At 33.0% G+C, this 18,301-nt stretch overlaps 1 protein-coding gene across 3 annotated transcripts in view; it reads left to right on the forward strand.

Moving 5' to 3' along the window:
- SEC23A (Sec23 homolog A (S. cerevisiae)) overlaps nt 1-18,301 on the forward strand; it is a 50,280-nt gene that overhangs the window by 21,374 nt on the left and 10,605 nt on the right. For all 3 annotated transcript variants that reach the window (XM_012724702.1, XM_004681917.2, XM_012724701.1), the window contains exons 8-16: nt 3,363-3,521; nt 5,169-5,284; nt 5,913-6,036; nt 7,547-7,627; nt 8,077-8,166; nt 9,288-9,394; nt 11,843-11,996; nt 14,529-14,606; nt 16,676-16,837. In XM_012724702.1, the coding sequence (XP_012580156.1) occupies nt 3,363-3,521; nt 5,169-5,284; nt 5,913-6,036; nt 7,547-7,627; nt 8,077-8,166; nt 9,288-9,394; nt 11,843-11,996; nt 14,529-14,606; nt 16,676-16,837 (1,071 nt within the window). The remainder of the gene's footprint in view (nt 1-3,362; nt 3,522-5,168; nt 5,285-5,912; nt 6,037-7,546; nt 7,628-8,076; nt 8,167-9,287; nt 9,395-11,842; nt 11,997-14,528; nt 14,607-16,675; nt 16,838-18,301) is intronic.

Here is an 18,301-nt window from a genome sequence, read left to right on the forward strand (position 1 = left end):
TATCTTTTTCAATCAGTGTTTTTGTGTCTTTTGGGTAGATACCTAGGAGTGGGATTGCTGGGTCATAGGGAAGCTCCATGTTTAGCAGAAAAACTGCTTCTTTTTAAGCATATGAAATGACTTCAGTTGCAGCAAATTTACAAAGACTTTACCTTCCCCCACGCATGATTTTCATTGTCTCATTACTGACGATAATCTCTGGATCACTCCATAAGGTGTGTCTAGTAGGCATCTTTATTATAAAATTACTCATTTTCCCCCTTTGTATAAATATTCGATTGTGAAGATCTTTGAAACCATGCAAATATCCCATTCTTCATTAAATTTTTACTTCTTGATATCACTATGGATATCACTGTATTAACCAGTGAAATGTAAATCTATTTATTTACTTTCACATAATTTCTGTATTTGTGGGAAAGCTGCAAAAACAATGAGTTTCTTTGTAGCACACATTCTTTAGATACTGACATTTTCTTTTATATACGTCTCTCTCAATATTTGTGTCTGTGTACCTTTTTTACTTGTATATCACACACACACACACACACACACATTTAAAAAAGCATGTCATATGGGTTAGTTTTCCTTAATATCTGAAACTGTCCTAGGTTTGATCAGTGGGAGACCCTCTAAGTTGGATGCTGAGTCTTTATGTCCTTTGAAATTTTTTTGCTTCCCATGAAATTGTCAGCTTTTACACTTTTGCAATATTTAGTAGGATGAAAGAACTAATTAGCAACTTATTTAAAAGCATCTAAAAAATGGTTTCAGTTTTTGAAAAGATTATCAAGAACTGGAACTGATTAGGGGTGGCAGTTCTCTGAGTTTACCTTTTTTGCATAATGCTTATTCAATATTATGTTGATGTTTCATATACATACATTTAGAGACTTGAAAAACCTGATACTTTCCTAAATGCATATTCAGGTCTTTTATTTCCATACATTTTTTTGAATTATACTTTTACATATTACTTTTGTAATTATTTCATTGTTTTATCTCCTCCAAGAATTTCTGTTATGCACAAAATGCTTGTTTCTATTTTATCTCTGATCCTTTATATTTCTTTATTTTCACTCTTTTGATTCTTATCTTTCTTCAGTATGCATTAAACTTTTACTTGAATATGACTGTTGTTCTACATGACTGTTTGCCTCCCTCTTCTTTTTTCCATGTATATTCCTTCATAGTATCCTTGTTTTATGTGAAGGTTTTCATGGAAGATACTTTACTTGGAAGTTAGAGTTATTTATAAGTAATTTGAACTTGGCATGTTCTTTGTGTTCTAGTTTCATGAAGGTATATGTTTTGTATACGTTTGTTTTTTGTTCTTCATTGGTATTTTGGCTTTACATGACTGTTATTACCTCAGATACCCAGAATTAAAAGAGTATTTTTGTGTGCTTAACTAGTTAAGATCGTGCTTGCTTTGACAACACATGTACATATTTGAGAAAGTTAGGGAGGTAATAAGTATATCTCATAATATATATGTATAAAAATGAAAAAAGGCAGTTTTTCTTACACTCTTTCAGACTTGTTAGTCATATGATTCTTTAAGTTTCCTCAAAGTTTAGATTATTTACTTTATTTCCTGAAGTGATAATATAGCTTGAAAATATTTCCTGGTTTTTGTTCAATTCAGTAATTGCCTATAAAATTACAAATAAAAGCATTTCTAATGAGATTACATAAACATTAATTGTGGAGCAAAATACAGTGGTTGTACACACAGAGAAGGGAGTGTAATTTTGCTGCTTGATGGAGAAAATCATGTGTCAAAATCAGGATACTTTTATGTTTTTTCTAGATTTCCTTCTTTTCCTTAGGTTTTTAGTTTGTTCTTTTGTTTCTTTTAAGTATTTTGACACTTGCATGTCTATTTTGCCCTCACTTCATTTGCACTTTGGGTGGCTATTAGAATTGTGGGCCTAACATAATCTTCAGTAGGATCTTTGAGCCCTTCCTTTGTGTATTAAAACATTCAGTGTATTTATGATAATTTGATATATCTTTATTCCTTTTTAGGAGACTTCTTATTTCTACTATGAACATATTTAGAATGTTCTGTGTAATTTTAGAGTTGTGAAATTTCATGGTGGGGGAGGGTGGGAATGAGAGGACTTACTAGTGACAAGAGTGGGGAATAGAACAGGCAGATTGACTGAATTACATTGCTAAGAGGAGCAGTGGGCAGGACAGGAGAAGGTCTGCTGTGCCATGTGGGTCAGCCCTGCTGCAGTGCTGTGAATAGCTCCACAGTGATGTGCTTTAACCCTTTGCGCCAGCAGGGAAACCCATGTTTTGTTCTTGATACACCCATTCATTCTAAAGATTCCTGTTATTCTTCAATTAATGTTTTTTTTCTATATTCATTAATTAAATATTAGACATTTCTTTATGTCTTTCCTTTTTTTCTTACTTTCCTTTGTTCCTATTTCTAGGAGATTTTCTGAACTTTTTAAATGTTCATTACATATGCTGAATTTTAGCTCATCTATTGAGATATTTTTATTTTTGCAATGATTTTAATTGTAGAATCTCTTGAGTGTTATCATGTTATGTCCACTGCAACCTGTGCTGTGTTCTGTATCTTTTAGCCTTCAGTCTCCATACAAAGGCCCATCTCTGAGCAGATTGCACACTTTACTCAGAGAGCAGTTCTCAGATGGTGACAAACTCTTGTTATTTCTGGAGGTTGACTGTACTTCTTTGGTAGACTGCTACTTTTTTCTTTTGACTTTACATTTAGAGCTTTTAAGTTATCCCCATAGGGAAAAGGTATGGCTTTACCTGAAGTATCAGGAATGTGTTTTTTAAATCGAGATTTTTAAAAACCAGTCCAGTCTGTTGCTGTTTGGATTCCTCACAATTTATTGTCTACTAATAGTACTCTTACTTATTTTCATGTTCATTTTTAAAATCATTCCCTTTCTCTCATTTCACTGACATGTTGGGAGAGAGGGGAGGTAAATTACAGGACTCAAATCATCAGCTTGAACTAGTATGTAGAGTCATGCTTATATTTATAACAGAACAATTAAAAAATATATGTCCTTTTCTTCCTTTCTTAACTCCTCCTAGTCTAGGATGAGGAAAGTAAGAGGAATATTCTTGTTAAAAGGATTTAGGTTTATAGATAATTTTAAATTTAGGGGGGTACTGTTTAGAATATAATTTTTTCAAAAAGGCATTTAAATAAACACCTTGTTTTTAATTTAATTGTAAGCATTTGCTTTTACTTCTTGGAAAATGTAACTTTCCTATTTCTTAGAAGAACTATATCAAAGTTCAAGATGAGAGATATATGTTTTCCAATAAGTTTTTTGCACATTTGACAAGTTACTTTTGTCCACCAGTGTACTTTTCCTAACACGGGTGCTCGTATCATGATGTTCATCGGCGGCCCAGCCACTCAGGGACCTGGAATGGTGGTTGGGGATGAATTGAAGACACCTATACGGTCATGGCATGACATTGAAAAGGACAACGCCAAATACGTTAAAAAGGGAACGAAGGTAATACTGATTTTTAAGTCCTTAACCCTTTACTAGAAAAATTGATTTGTTGAAAGAGGATCAATATAAATATTTTATGTTAAGAAATATATACTTCATGTGCCTCCCTAAGTTCAGTACCCAGCCAGGGAGCTGACCCACACATGGCCCAGTAGACCTCTCCTGTTTCTTCTTCTGCTCCCCTTAGCTGTGTATTTCAGTAGATCCACCTGTTCTGCTCCCCACTCTTTCTCTGGTGAATACCCTCACTTCTGGCTCATTTGGACTGGAACCCAGTTCTTGTATGCATAAATACATAAATACATAAAATAAATCTTTAAAAAAAAAGAAAGAAATGTAATACTCTAATTACTGTTCAGAATTGCTGAAAGATTTTTCTCCCTTAAGTTATAATTTCCCTATAAACATTTGAAAGCTTAATAGTAGGCAACAAAGGATATCTCCTCAAGTATTATTTCTCAAAGAAATCCGTTGTGCCTTTTCAAATATTCATGTTAAAGAATATCTTTCCCATCAGGAAAAGTTTCTTGCATTTTCTCCTTTTCATTTCCAAAAGGCTATCCTTCAGGTTTTTGTTTGTGTATTACTCGTAGCTTAATCAGTCCATAATTTCCTTGAGTTGTTTTCGCTGTGTTTGACTACATTTTTATTTGGGTACATTTTCACTGATAACCAATTGACTCGACTCCCTTGGACTGGTCCTACTATGTCTTTGTTGTTTTTAATTCGCTGGAGTCCTCATTTTTAGTTTAGTTGTGCTTTATTTTATCATATTCTCTTTGGTTGTCATTGTTAATATTTAAAAAAAAAGATTTATTTATTCATGCATATAAGAGCTTGGGTACAAGCCAGAGGTGTAGGGCATGAGAGGATTCACCAGGGACAGAGTGGGGAGCAGAACATTCAGACTGACTGAAATACACTACTGAAGGGAGTAGTTGGGGAGACAGAAGAGGTCTGCTCTGCCTTGTGGACTGGGGCTCAAACTCATCTGCAGTGGCGGCCAATAGCTTCACAGTGCTGAGACTTAATTCCTTGCATGCCACCAGGGAGCCCTGCCATTTTTACATTTTTTTAGGCAATTAATTAATGACAGTTAATTTTTGTCACTATTAATGGATACTTATATTCTGATACTTGATTTCCCTTTTGAACTTGGAATTTTTTTTAAAGCTTCAGAGATGTTTTAGGCTTGTTAATTTAATCTTTTATTATTTGATTAGTACTAGTTCGGTGTTATTTATTCTACTTTGTCTATGTACAAAGAGAAAAAATATTTTTAAGTATTTATCCTTAATTATATACCTTTAAGTTTAGCTTTAATTTAGAGATTTGCCTAGAAACAATGACTGAAAAGAATCTGAAAGTGACCTACTTAGAGAAGTTATTGTATCATTTTAGGAGACATTATAGAAAATTGAATTAGAACAAATAATTTTCTCTTTAACCATTAAGTGTGATATCTATCAGTAATGGTTTTTTGTAGATGCCTTTGTTACATTGAATAAGTTCATATTTATAGCATGAATGATTGTCATTTCAGTACGTTTTAGATCATTTTGATCTATCAGTGGGAGAAAAGATTAATAGTGTGTTTAAGTTTGTACATTTATATGACTTCTTTGACTTGAAAGTATCTTCTTGTAGCATTTCGAAGCACTGGCTAATAGAGCCGCAACAACTGGCCATGTTATTGATATCTACGCATGTGCATTAGATCAGACAGGTCTTCTGGAGATGAAGTGTTGTCCCAACCTTACTGGGTATGTATTTAAATTCTTAAAATTTTTGCATTATAAGCTACTAATGGTAGTTCATAAATGTAAACCAGTAAATGACAGTTGAGGGAAAAGAGCAGTCACCATCCTACCACTTCAGAGCAACAGCTTTCTTTTTTAGAGCAACAACTGTTAATAGGTCTTGGTACTCCTTTCAGTAAAGCTAAATTTAAAATCTTTTGAAAACATAGCTTTATTTTTTTAAAAGATTTATTTTATTTATGCATATAGGAATGGGGTGTAGGCAAGAGGTGCAGGGTGGGTGAAAGGATTCATCAGCGACAGAGTGGGAAGCAGTACTGACAGATTTACTGAAATACACTGCTGAGGGGAGCAACGGGCAAGACTGGAGAGGTCTGCTGCTTGCTGTGGGTTAGATCCCTGGCTGGGGATCAAATTCATGCTGCAATGGCTGCAAATAGCTTCATAGTGCTGAGACTTAACCCCTGTACCACCAGGGAAGCCCCTATCTTTGAGTTTTAAAAACTAGTGGTCACATAATACTTCGGAAATGTTTTTAAAAATAGCTGTGTATTGGAAAATAATTTACTTTTCTGGTTTTAACACAAAGAACCAGTGTTTGTATTACATAGATTGTTTTCTTTCCATACAGAGGATACATGGTGATGGGTGACTCTTTCAACACATCCTTATTCAAACAGACTTTTCAAAGAGTCTTTACCAAAGATATTCATGGACAGTTTAAAATGGGCTTTGGTGGTACATTAGAAATAAAGGTAAGAATCGAAACTTGACAGGTGTGGTATACTTTTAAGAGACTGATTTGTAGGCTTGACGATAATTTTAAAGTATCACTAGTTAGTCAATATATGCTACAAAAATAGTGGTGATTAAATATTGAGACAACAGTTACATATTTTGTTTGCCAAAAAAAATTCCATCATTTAATGTGCAATGAAATTTTACCTTAGCATTTCTGAACAATTGCTAAAAAAGAAACTATTATGTAGATAACATTTCCTTTAACTAGTTTTTCTTTATATAGGGTTTGACTTATTAAGTATGTTTTATCTTTTTTAGTGTCCAAATTGTTAGTGCTATTTTATACTAAATTCTTTAGTATAAAATAAACTTTTAAGTTGAATTCTTGCATAGTACATACAATTGTTGAAGGGTTGTTAATGCTATGTTTTTCTAATTGCAGGATTGGTATCTAACTTAGAAGAAACTTGTTTTTTACTGTTTGGATAATCTGTAAATGGTTTATGTTGATAGGTTGTTATTCAGTTCTTTCATTTTATCATTTCATGTTTGAATTTAAAGAATCGACTCATAGTTGCATTGATTTAGAATTTTCATTAAATATTATTAATCTTGTTATTTTATTGAATCATTCGTATAGGTTTAGCATTAAGCTAAGATAATATAGAGAGATATTGGGATACTTCAGGCACAAGTCTTGTAAAAAACTTAGTCTTGATTAAAAGACAAGATTGATATATATGATAGAATGAAATCAGCTTATAAAAGTACTTTAAAGATATAGAGAAAAATGAATGTATTTATGTAACAATTTGTTTTTGAAAGATGGCAGCATTTAAATTGGTTGAGGAAAATGCATTACCGGCTTGAGAAGAGGAATAAAAGTGAGACTCAGAATAGTATGTTTGGGAAAACTGCCAAGTGAATGGATAGTTTTTATTGGTATGTAAGGAAAGTTGGTTTAATTATATGGTTTCATTCTAATTTGGAATTGTATGTGTAGGCAGGTAAAGTCAGTGTAGGTTAATGAGTAGTGTGTTAATTTTTCTCAGTGGTATTCAGGATTAATCAGGAAAATTAAGGAAGAAAACTGAACTGGTCTTTCTAAAATTTTAGAAAGTATTGGTAATTTAAATTTTGGTTTTAGTAGAGATTAAAAGAAACTATCATGACAAACTCAACGGGAGGAAAAGTAGAAAGTGGTATTTAAGTTTTTGGTTAGAATGCCTGGATTTGGGTAGGTATGATTTTTGAGTTAGAGTTGAGTTTCCAAATGGAGACTACCTATGGGTTGCTGCAAATAGAGGATTAAAGTTAGGTCAAGGCTTGGTTTGAAATTTGAGTTATTAGTTTAGAAGTGCTTGCCTATTGATTTTTTTTCCTATTATTTTTAACTTTAGTGTATTTTCATTAACTTTTGAGTTTTAAATATGAAGATGTCTGCCTTTATTCTTTTGTATTTATAATTAAATGTTTGAGTTTATCTTTGACCAAACCAAAGTGTACTATATTCATATTTTGTAGACCTCAAGGGAAATAAAGATTTCAGGAGCTATTGGACCTTGTGTATCTCTTAATTCTAAAGGACCTTGTGTGTCTGAAAATGTAAGTCATCTTTATTGTAAAAAGAAAATTCAGTTAATTCTCAGATTAACAACAGAGATCTGGGCTGGTAAATGATAGCATTTCTTTAAAAATTATTGTATGGGTTAAATTTTCCCATAGAGTAGAGTTCAGCTTCCATTAGTATACCTATTAGTCTATCACTAGTAAATGGATGAGACAGAAGAGGCCTGCCATGCCATGTAGGTCACGTGACCTCTCTGGCTGTGTATCAAACTTGTGTTGCAGTAGCTGTGTGAATAGTTTCAGAGTGCTATGATTGAATGCCTTACACCACCAGTGAGGGTCCACCTTATAAATTCTTAACTTTGGACTTCATTGTATTAGTTAGATACCTAAAATAGATTTTTTTTATATTGGAATTTGAAAATATTTACCATAACAATAACTTGAGTTCTCTAGCTTTCAAATACACTGTTTTATTTTTATAGGAGATAGGAACAGGCGGCACTTGCCAATGGAAGATATGTGGACTCAGCCCCACTACAACCTTAGCCATATATTTTGAAGTTGTTAATCAGGTATGGTTTTTTTAATATTTGAATATTGAATCATATATTTGAATAATCACTTAATTTAGGTGATGATTATAGCATATCTTTTTTCCAAGTAGTAACTATCAAATACCCAAAGCTTATTACTCTTTTGGAGTTTTTTTTTTTCCTTTTCTTTTTTGGAGTTTTTTACTTGTTACTTTCTCCAGGCTAACCTCCTTGGTGACAGGAAATAGCTATAATAGAAAGAGATGTTGGGGCACCTGTTCATGCCCAACTTTGGGAAGCTCACTTTTATTCTCATTTTTCTCAAATCTAAAATTGTAGCAAAAAACAAAATCTTAAATCTACTTCGTTATTTATTTTTATACTAAGGTATCTACTTCCTAGAAATTACAGGGTAGGTAATGACATATGTCTTCCTATAAGAAAAGTTAATAAATCAAAAGCCATAGAAAAAGAATGAAAGTTAAGAGATTTTAATATTTGTAAAGATTTTTTTCTGCTATAAGAAGTATGCGATCATAATAAATAATGATATGATATATAAATTACTGAGTTTATAACCATAGTTACTAGGCATAATAATAAATCACAAAGTATTAATAGTTAGCCTTCCTAAAATAAATATAGAGGTTATTTTATGAAAAGATAATATAGTTCCTATCATCCACATAAACAAGCAAAGCAAGAATGTTGTCAAAGTTTTTCTAATACTCTTAATGAGAATTATTAATATATTACTATTGGTATCTTCTCAGTAATAGTCTTCCATTGGTTATTTGTTTATTGTGCAATTATCTTCCTAAAAGTTCTGCTTTCATCTAACATATAGAGGAGGAAGTCTTAGCTCAATTTTTCCTTATGCAATTACTGTTGTTACACGTTTTTCCTTATCTGTTCATTTCTTTATGCTTCTTTCATTTTAGTCTTTCATGTCCAGCTGAACTCTTCTGTCCTTCATCGTTTCCCCCTCTCCTTTTTACTCCTGTTTACTCTTACATAACAAATTATGACTCTTTTTTTTCCCTGAAAAAGCACCCTTCGAAGTGATTTTTGGCATGAATTTTATTAGTATAGGATATGTAGTCTATGACTATATGACATATTAGATTTTGGTAAGATTTTATTTTTTTATTTTTACACAGCACAATGCTCCAATTCCCCAAGGAGGGCGTGGTGCAATTCAGTTTGTGACTCAGTATCAGCATTCGAGTGGGCAGAGACGCATCAGAGTAACTACCATCGCTAGGAAGTAAGTTGTATTTCTGCCAAACTGGGTTCCTGTTTTGGGTGGTGTTGTGACATTCATGACTAGAAAACTAACACTGATTGATTGTTGTCACTATCCCACCGAGGGGCATGCTGACCGGTATGTTCACCATGGCATTATTCTCTTTCTATAGCCCAGCTTATATTTGCTAAATTATTCATTGTTAGGTACTGTAAAGCAATGAAAAAGAATACTAAAATATTATTTTTCAAAATTATCCATTTATTTAACTTATTCTCTTGAGAGGAGGATAAAAAAAGCATTATCTTATAGTAATAATGTACATATATCCATTATTTGCACATGTGTATACTAACATACCATTACTTTTCAATTAATGATAAAGTTCCTAACTACTTTTTATTATTATATATTTTTCAAGTATTGAAAGTCAATTCATTTATCAAACCTTTATTTAGCATATGCTCAGTGGACTAGATACTGTTGGGGGAAGGGTGACATGCAAAAGACTTGAACACACCTGGGGTGCCCTGGTAATGTGCTATATTCCTCCTCCAGCTATATCTGGTAGAAGGTCCATTGTTTCTCCTCTTCCCCTAGTCCTTTGGAGATTATCTGTATTAAATCCAGTGAAATGAATTACTAGAAAATAGAATGTAAAATGTCATTCAAAATCCACGTCCTTACTTTTAAGATACATCAGACATAAAATTATTTCATTAAATTGTTTAAAAGCTTTTAAATATTTGTTCTCAGCTTCTGTTCTTAGCACTGACGAGAAAGTGCTGGGTTCCCATATCACACTTTGATTAGCACTGGTAGAGATCATAAAAGGTAAATCTCCTAGCAGTTAATATACTAAGGTAGTATTTTGTGTAACATGTCTTAGATTTGTCATGTCTTAGATTTATTGATATACTAAGTTTCCAAAAAGGAATAATTAAGCACAATAGGTGATTTTTCTTTTTCTGATCTATCTGATAAATTCTTTGAATAAAACTTGCATTGGTCATGTGGTCTTGAAATAACTTTGAGGAAAGGACAATATAAAGTTAATTTTTTACCTCTTATTTGTTAAGAACAAATTATTTCTCAGATACTTTGGTACTATTCTTGATATAAATATTTTTCATGTATAAAACACACAGTAATACAGGAAAGAATTCTTACATACATAAGGTCATTCTTGTAATAGACAGACATTTGGTTTATTTCTGTTTGTATTAGCCTTGTCTGGGTAGGGAAAGTGTTAATCAGTATAAATCTGCCTCATTTAGGCAGGACCTAGAAAGGGACAGTCATGGTATCTGTAGCTCTCATTTTATTGAGTTGTATTTATTTACTTATTTATTTTGCTATAGAGTGTGAAACAGAACAGGCAGATTGACAAAGTACACTGCTGAGGGGACAGCGGGTGGGTCAGAAGAGGTCTGCCATACCATGTGGGTCAGCTCCCTGCCCGGGGATCAAACTCATGCTGCAGTGACTTGGGATAGCCTCATAATGCAGTGCTTCAACCTGCACCACCAGGGATAGCCCCTGATTAAAAAAAAACAAAAACAAACTATTAGTATAATCATCAAGTGTTTAAGGTGCATTAAGTGTACCTTTGAAAATTATCAGTTCTTATTCTTTTCCTCATTTTCTTTCTTTACTTTGCCTTGCTATGTTATAGTTGTTGTTGGTAGTTTGTAGTTGTTGGTCATTTGGAAAATATTTATGAGTTATTTGTCTAGTGAAAAAAATGGAAAGTAGAGGAAAAAGGGAGAATTTTGATGATGTTACTGTCTGGATTCTTTTGACATTACTTCTTCCATCTTTGAGTCTTGTAAAAGCAGTCTCGCTTCTCAAGTTTATAAAGACTTGCTTCATGTGAAGTGGGGTCCCTTAGACTGCAGTTTTTACTTACTATTGATTCATTTTAGTCAGTATATTAACAGGAATAGAAAAGACTACATAGTCATTTTAATTATATAATTTCTATAACTAGTGATTGAATTAAAGACCAATGAGAAAAATGCTTCTGATAGTTTATTCATATTCTAGGTTTGTAAATGAAAATTAGGTTGGGAGGAAACCTTTATTTTTGAGCTTTCTACTTCTGCTTTTACTGAATTGAAGAAATAAGTTTTTAAAGTCTAACATAGCACCTTGTGTATTTATCTGCATACGCACATAAATACCAGTGGTATAAACTTGTAATAATCTTCATGTTTTAATAATGTGTTTGGAGATCTACTGTTACAGTTATTTCAAAGGATTTTTTTAGGTTTGGATATATTTTTCTGAGAAATAATAAATGGTACTGAAACTGCTATTAGTATTTTTTTTAATGCTTTTTCTTCTAGGTAATAGTGCAATTTTGAAATGTTGAGGTAATTTTTGTATCTTTTAAGTTTAAATCTGAATGACGCTGTCTGTGATATTGTGAATATAATTCAGCAACATTTCTGTGCTTTTTATCTTTAGCTGGGCAGATGCTCAAACTCAGATACAGAACATTGCTGCGTCTTTTGATCAGGAGGCGGCTGCCATCCTCATGGCCCGCTTGGCCATTTATAGAGCAGAAACTGAGGAGGGGCCCGATGTGCTCCGATGGCTAGACAGACAGCTCATTCGACTGGTAAGAAGTGAACTCGATTTCTAAATCAGAATGCTTTTTGTAGTAAATATTTGTTGCTGGTAATCTCTTTGAAAATACCTATAGTGTAATTGGATTATTGTGTGAAGAGGTTTTATTCAAGTTCCTAAGAAAGGGGTGGTAATGCATAATAGATTTTATTTAACGTTTTTCTTAAAAATGAAAGTGACAAACTTTTTCTTTCTCTTTTTCTTGCCTGACAAATTAATTTCAGATTCAATCCTAAATTACTGTTTTCATGCCAATCTTCATTTTTAGGGTTATAGTTTTCTATATTTTAGTGGACATTTTTATGTGAAATTAATTTGTGTATAAATGCTATACATATTAACTTAGAAAAGATAAATAAGTCCTGATTATCTAGATCTGGATTAATAACATCTTTATTAATAAATTTATTGGTGATGATGAGACCTTGGATTTTTAACACGTTAAAAGCTCATTACTACATTTGACTTAGAGTGCTTAATTAATTTCTGTTCTTAAAACTCTATTTTACTTAACAATTCTGCCTTGTTATTACCTTGAAAGTACTTACTCAATTCACCCTTCAGCTCAAAACACTCTGTTAAGAACATTCTCTGCTAAGCTATCACTTTAAGAAAACTTTTCTGCTGCACTAAGGAAAGGTCAACATATATTTTATGCTTTATCTTCTTTTCTTTTTACTTTAGATTTATTTATTTATGCATACAAAAACTGGGGTACAAGGCCAGAGGTGGAGAGTGGGCGGCGGTAAGAGGATTCACCAAAGACAGAATAGCGAACAGAACAGGCGTATGGGCTGAAATCTACTGCTGAGGGTAGCAGTGGGTTGAGGGGAGTTGTGGGTGAGACAGAAGAGGTCTGTGCATGTGGGTTATCTACCTGGCCAGGTAGCAAACTTGTGCTACAGTGGCTTCAGATAGCTTCATAGCACAGTGCTTTAACCCCTTTTACCACTAGGGAGTCCCTAATGCTTTATTTTCTTATCTGGCATAATGAAAATTTTAACTCTGATATCTATCATACTGGTATAGTTTGTCTATACCCATGATTCAGCTGTGTAAGAGGAGATTGGTGGAGGTAATTTGAGAGGGAATGGGGAACAATATTATAATTCTGCATTACTTTTTTGGGCAAAACAGCTTTTACCAGTCCATTACCAGTGGTCTCCATTATCTGTGTTAAAAAAAAAAAACAAAAACAAGAATGGAGTTTTCAAAGGAACAATGTCATACTACACACTGCCACATAGGACTGAAAAATCTCCAAAGAAATTGCTGGTAGGATAGGATAGGATAGTTTGGAAATCATGGTGTGCAAAAATCAAAAACAAAATTTAAAAAGTCACAATCTCTGATAGTAGTACTCCTTTTTAGTATAAAAAGTATAAAAGTATAGGTTTTTTTTTTCATTAATAGAACCAAAATAATGTATAATTGAAGTGAAACTTTCAGGTGTTAACAAGTGAAATGTAATTACGAAACTATTTTAGTAAATAATACAGTGTCACTTAATTTTTGTATAAAATTCTGTATCCATATAGCTGAATTTTCAGTTTTAAAATAATTGCAACATAAATGGAGAAATGGTTAATACCTCGTAGGAACCAAATTTTTCAAAGTTTTTCCTAATGAAAAGTCTTGTATGTGTTTTTTCTTTTAAGAAATTTTTTTTGGTGTGGTTTTTCCATACCACATTATGATGATTAAATCAAACAATGTCTTTTTGACAAATCTTCTTTATGCTTCAATCTTTTTTCTCATTTGTATTAATGTTTTGGTTGGGTTGTAAATAAGGACATTTCTCATAATACTGGTGATTAATGCTAGAGCATTTGACAAATGTTCACGTTTTTCTAAAGAAGTAACCCAAAGATTAGAAATTTATATATGTATCTAATATGCAAACTTTATATAGTTGCCTTTGGTTAAGTATAAATTATATTTACCAAAAAGTAGGTTAATATTTATTTAATCTCTAGATATAGAAAGATTTTTAACTTGTAAGGAAAAGTAGAAGTCATTAAAAACAAATCAGTAAGATTTGGGCTAAGATGAGGAAAAACCATAAGCAAGGAATTAAAAGAGGGAATACAAGTGAGCCACAAAACTAAAAAAAATAACAAATCTGATTTTACATGTTGGTATCTAGTTGTTTCCTCTGGTGTAACAAGATTTATACCAATGGTTTTTATAGCCACTGTGGCATTTTGACAGTGTGTTTTTGGCAGTTTGCTTTTGTCTTTTTTATGTAGAATCTCAGGTAGGTACAGATTGAGTTATTTTTGTTATTACCCAAGAGGTTCTTATTTGCTGCCAGGGACACTTTGTTTAAAATTTCAGCCTTTGAGATGAGGTGTTACTGCACTGCTGCAATGTATTATTTGTGTTTGAAATTCAAATGTATATCTTTGGTTATTGTCAATCTCTTGGTAAGTCTGTAAGTAGAATTCTAATTTTGTCCTTTATCAACTCTCTGCCTCCTGTATGGCAGGAAGTACATTACTATTTATATGCTTATTTTATTTAGTGTCAGAAATTTGGAGAGTACCACAAAGATGATCCAAGCTCCTTCAGATTTTCAGAAACTTTCTCCCTTTATCCACAGGTAAGTGAATACAAAGTTCATGTTTTTTCTTCATATTGACAATAGCTATGGGTTCACTTTCCTGTTTTTTGTTTTTTATTTCTCATTTAAAGGACTTATTACAGATTATTCTTTTAGTTAGTTAAGTTTTGGAATCACCAAGAAATTAATATTGTGCTATGTATAGTTGATGAAAAAAAGGATGTCGCACTTTTATGTTGGCCTTACAAATTAGCCATCTCCTTTTTTTGTTGCAAATAGAAATTTATATAAGAACTCTGTAGTGGAGTCGAGTTAAATGTAAGGCAGATTAGCTTTCCAGCTAAGTGATCTAATTATAGTGAAACCAGAGGGCCTTACCAGTCAGCTAGTCTTACAACATGGTATCCTCACTTGAGAACAGTTTTATTGGGACATACCAGATAAAAAGAAAAGAAGCTAATATGATTTGTTCCACAGAACCTTTTACAATGGGCAGTGAAATCTACCCCTTTATCTGTTCTTTTGGTAGCTATTTTTAAAAGCTAGGTGATTTACATAATGAATAATAGACATAATGTTTATTCAACTCAGAACTGTGTGCAAGGGACTATATAACTTTTAGTCTGAAGACTAGAAATGAGAGATCCTATGAGAAATATACACGGTATAAAGAAAAACTTTAATGTTTCTAAATGGATAGCTTGATACATCTTTATAGAGGTAGCATTTTAGCTCAGTCTGGTGATAATAGCAAGATCTGGAAATTCAATTTTTTTCACAAAAACTTTGTTTAAAGTTTCAACTTACATTTCAGAGCTTCTCTATATTTTTTGAGAATTCTTTAGTAACCTGTAACCTAGAAACTTAATGTCTATAAAGGGAGACTTCCCTAAACCTCTGATTGAAGATTTTGGATACCTAGGAAGAGGCAAAGCTACTTGTGTTAAGGGAGGCAAAACTCTTTTTGTTTTGGGAATTTCCAGGCCTTAATGTTTATGGCATAAACTAATAGTAAAGGTATTGAGGACATTAATCTAAATATCTGTCTAAAAATTCTCCACACTTTCTTTTTTCTCCCTGTTCTAAGGCTCTCTGAGATATCTGGGCAGCCCATCTTCCCCCCTTTCCTGGAAACAAGGGGTAGAAGCCCCAGAAATACTTTTTTTTCTTTCAGAAACTATCTCCCTTTGTTTTTTTAAAGCCTGATAATCTCTCAAAGGTGACACAGGCTACATTCAAGGGAGGTCTGCTTTTCTGAAATATTTATCCCCCAATTTGCTAATTACATGTCCATGGTGGTAAGGGATGAGAGAATTGATGGTATGTGTTGGCAGAGAAATGCATAGTGAGTCCATGTGGGAGCAGCATGTAGGCACTTGAGACCCAATGGCTGTGGAAGTTGAGAGATGAGTGATGTAACCGAAAGAGACATTGGGGTACTTAGGAGCTTATTTGATTGTGTCAAAGACCCTTTGTCTCAAAAGGGTAGCTGTCCTTTATTCAAGCCTAACTCTTTTCCCTTTTGATCCCCTTCATGTGCGGAGTGGGTGGAAGGGAGATGATGGGGGATAAGTGCAGGGAGAAAGAAATAATGAAACAGTCTAAAGAATGTTTCTTAGGGATTGGAAAATTTTACATATTAAGAAACCTTGTGTATGAGTCCTTTTTCTAAACCAGTGGGATTCATACAAAAAGCAGAAACTCTGCTAATCTATTTTTATGTTCTCTTTAGAGTCTTTTGGTGGGGATAGTGAGTAGAAATAAATAATCACAGAGATGTGTCCAGAGAGATGAGGCATAAAAGCAAGGAATGTTGATAGTGCACCACCTGGCATCAGCCTCTGAATAACGCAGACCTGAACACGGCTTTATTTTGTTCCTATTGTTGTTTTTCTTCCGAGTATAACTACTTTAATTTTAAAATTGCTGTTAACTATATATTTTAAGTAACTGACAATTATGACAGTTTTTTTTTCCTGAGGCATACAAATTTAGAATATTCTTATAACTTGTACTGTTGCATTAATAGTGTAAACAAATGCTTTTGTATGAGTAAACTCCTGTTACAATATTAAAGTCAGTAAAAGTTAACATGTTTTATCTTGCAGTTTATGTTTCATTTAAGAAGATCTCCTTTCTTGCAAGTGTTTAACAATAGTCCAGATGAGAGTTCTTATTATCGACACCATTTTATGCGTCAAGATCTGACCCAGTCTCTGATCATGATTCAGCCTATTCTGTATGCATATTCTTTCAGTGGGCCACCAGAGGTAAGAGAGGTGGGGAAAAGAAAGTAGACTGGTTTTGTAACTGTGATGTATACCATTAAAGTAGTAAAGATAGCTTAAATTTTCTTTGAAACAGAATTATTAAACATAAGATTTAGTTCAGGAATAGTTACCTTCAGTCATTCATATAGTCACTTTAAAATTATTAAGCCCATTCTGGGCTGTATTAGGAACTATTTAAAAAACACACAATGACTTGGGAAGACACTTTTTTTTCTAGTTTAAAAGGGCAGGTTTACTAGGAAAAGAGAGACACCTGCATAGTCACATGCAGAACTGCTGTGTTTGGAGACACTTTTAAAATCATTTGTTCGGTCATTTGGTTCATCAAATCATGTAGGGCTTATAGATCATTCTTATGTCTTTACCAGTAATTAGACGTGATAATGATTTTACAATCTATAGCTTACTCCAGATTTTGGTGTCTAACAGGACATTCTGTCTTGCTTTAATATATCTCATTTTCCTATATCTTTTTTGAATATAAGATACAGTTGATCACATATTTATAAAAAAGTCATCCATTTACCCTTCTTAGCAAACTTTATTCCTCTTATTTTAACCTGTTATCAGATAAACAATTTACCCATTTTGTAGTTAAAATTGTTTATTTGGTTTTACCACTTGAGAGTATGTAGTGACTATATTTGAAAATGGAATATGTTATCAGTTGATAATGATCTTTTTTAAAAATTTATTTATGCATACAGAAAATGGGGTACAAACCAGAGGTGCAGGGGTGGTGAGAGGCTTTACCAGAGATAGAGTGGGGAGCAGAACAGGCAGATTGACCAAGTATACTGCTGAGGGGAGCAGCGGGTGGGTCAGGAGAGGTCTGTCACAACATGTGGGTCACCTTCAGGGCCAAGGATCGAACTTGCACTGAAGTGGCTGTGGCCAGCTTGCAGTGCTGCGTCCTTACCCCTTGTGCCACTAGGGAGGGCCCAATAATGATCTTTTATGATCTATATGTTCATTGTTTTGGGGAAAAAAGTGGGTAAAATGTTTTTATTTTGTAATAGGTTTAAATAATTTTCTTACTGTATTTCTCCAGGGAAAAATATGGATTGCTTGAAATGTATATGTATTTATGTTTTTCAATTTTATTGAGTAATAATTGACGTGCATTTTTCTGTCAGTTTAAGGCATACAGCATTGTTTGATTTACATATGTTGTGAAATAATTACCAAAATAAGTTTAACTACTAACATCCATTTTCCCATGGAGATAAAAAAAAATAGAACAGATTAAAAAAAAGTATTTCTCCTGCAATGAGAATTCTTAGGATTACTGTCTAAGAACATCTCCATACATCATACAGCAGTGTTGGCTATAATGATCATGTTGTACATTGTATCCCTAGTACTTATTTATCTTATAACTGGAAGTTTGTACTTATGGACTACATTCCTTTTTTATGTCTCCCACCCTTTACCTCTGGTAAT

This window comes from Condylura cristata, unplaced genomic scaffold, assembly GCF_000260355.1.
Source record: "Condylura cristata isolate star-nosed mole 26May11 unplaced genomic scaffold, ConCri1.0 scaffold00013, whole genome shotgun sequence".
NCBI classification, from domain to species: Eukaryota; Metazoa; Chordata; class Mammalia; order Eulipotyphla; family Talpidae; genus Condylura; species Condylura cristata.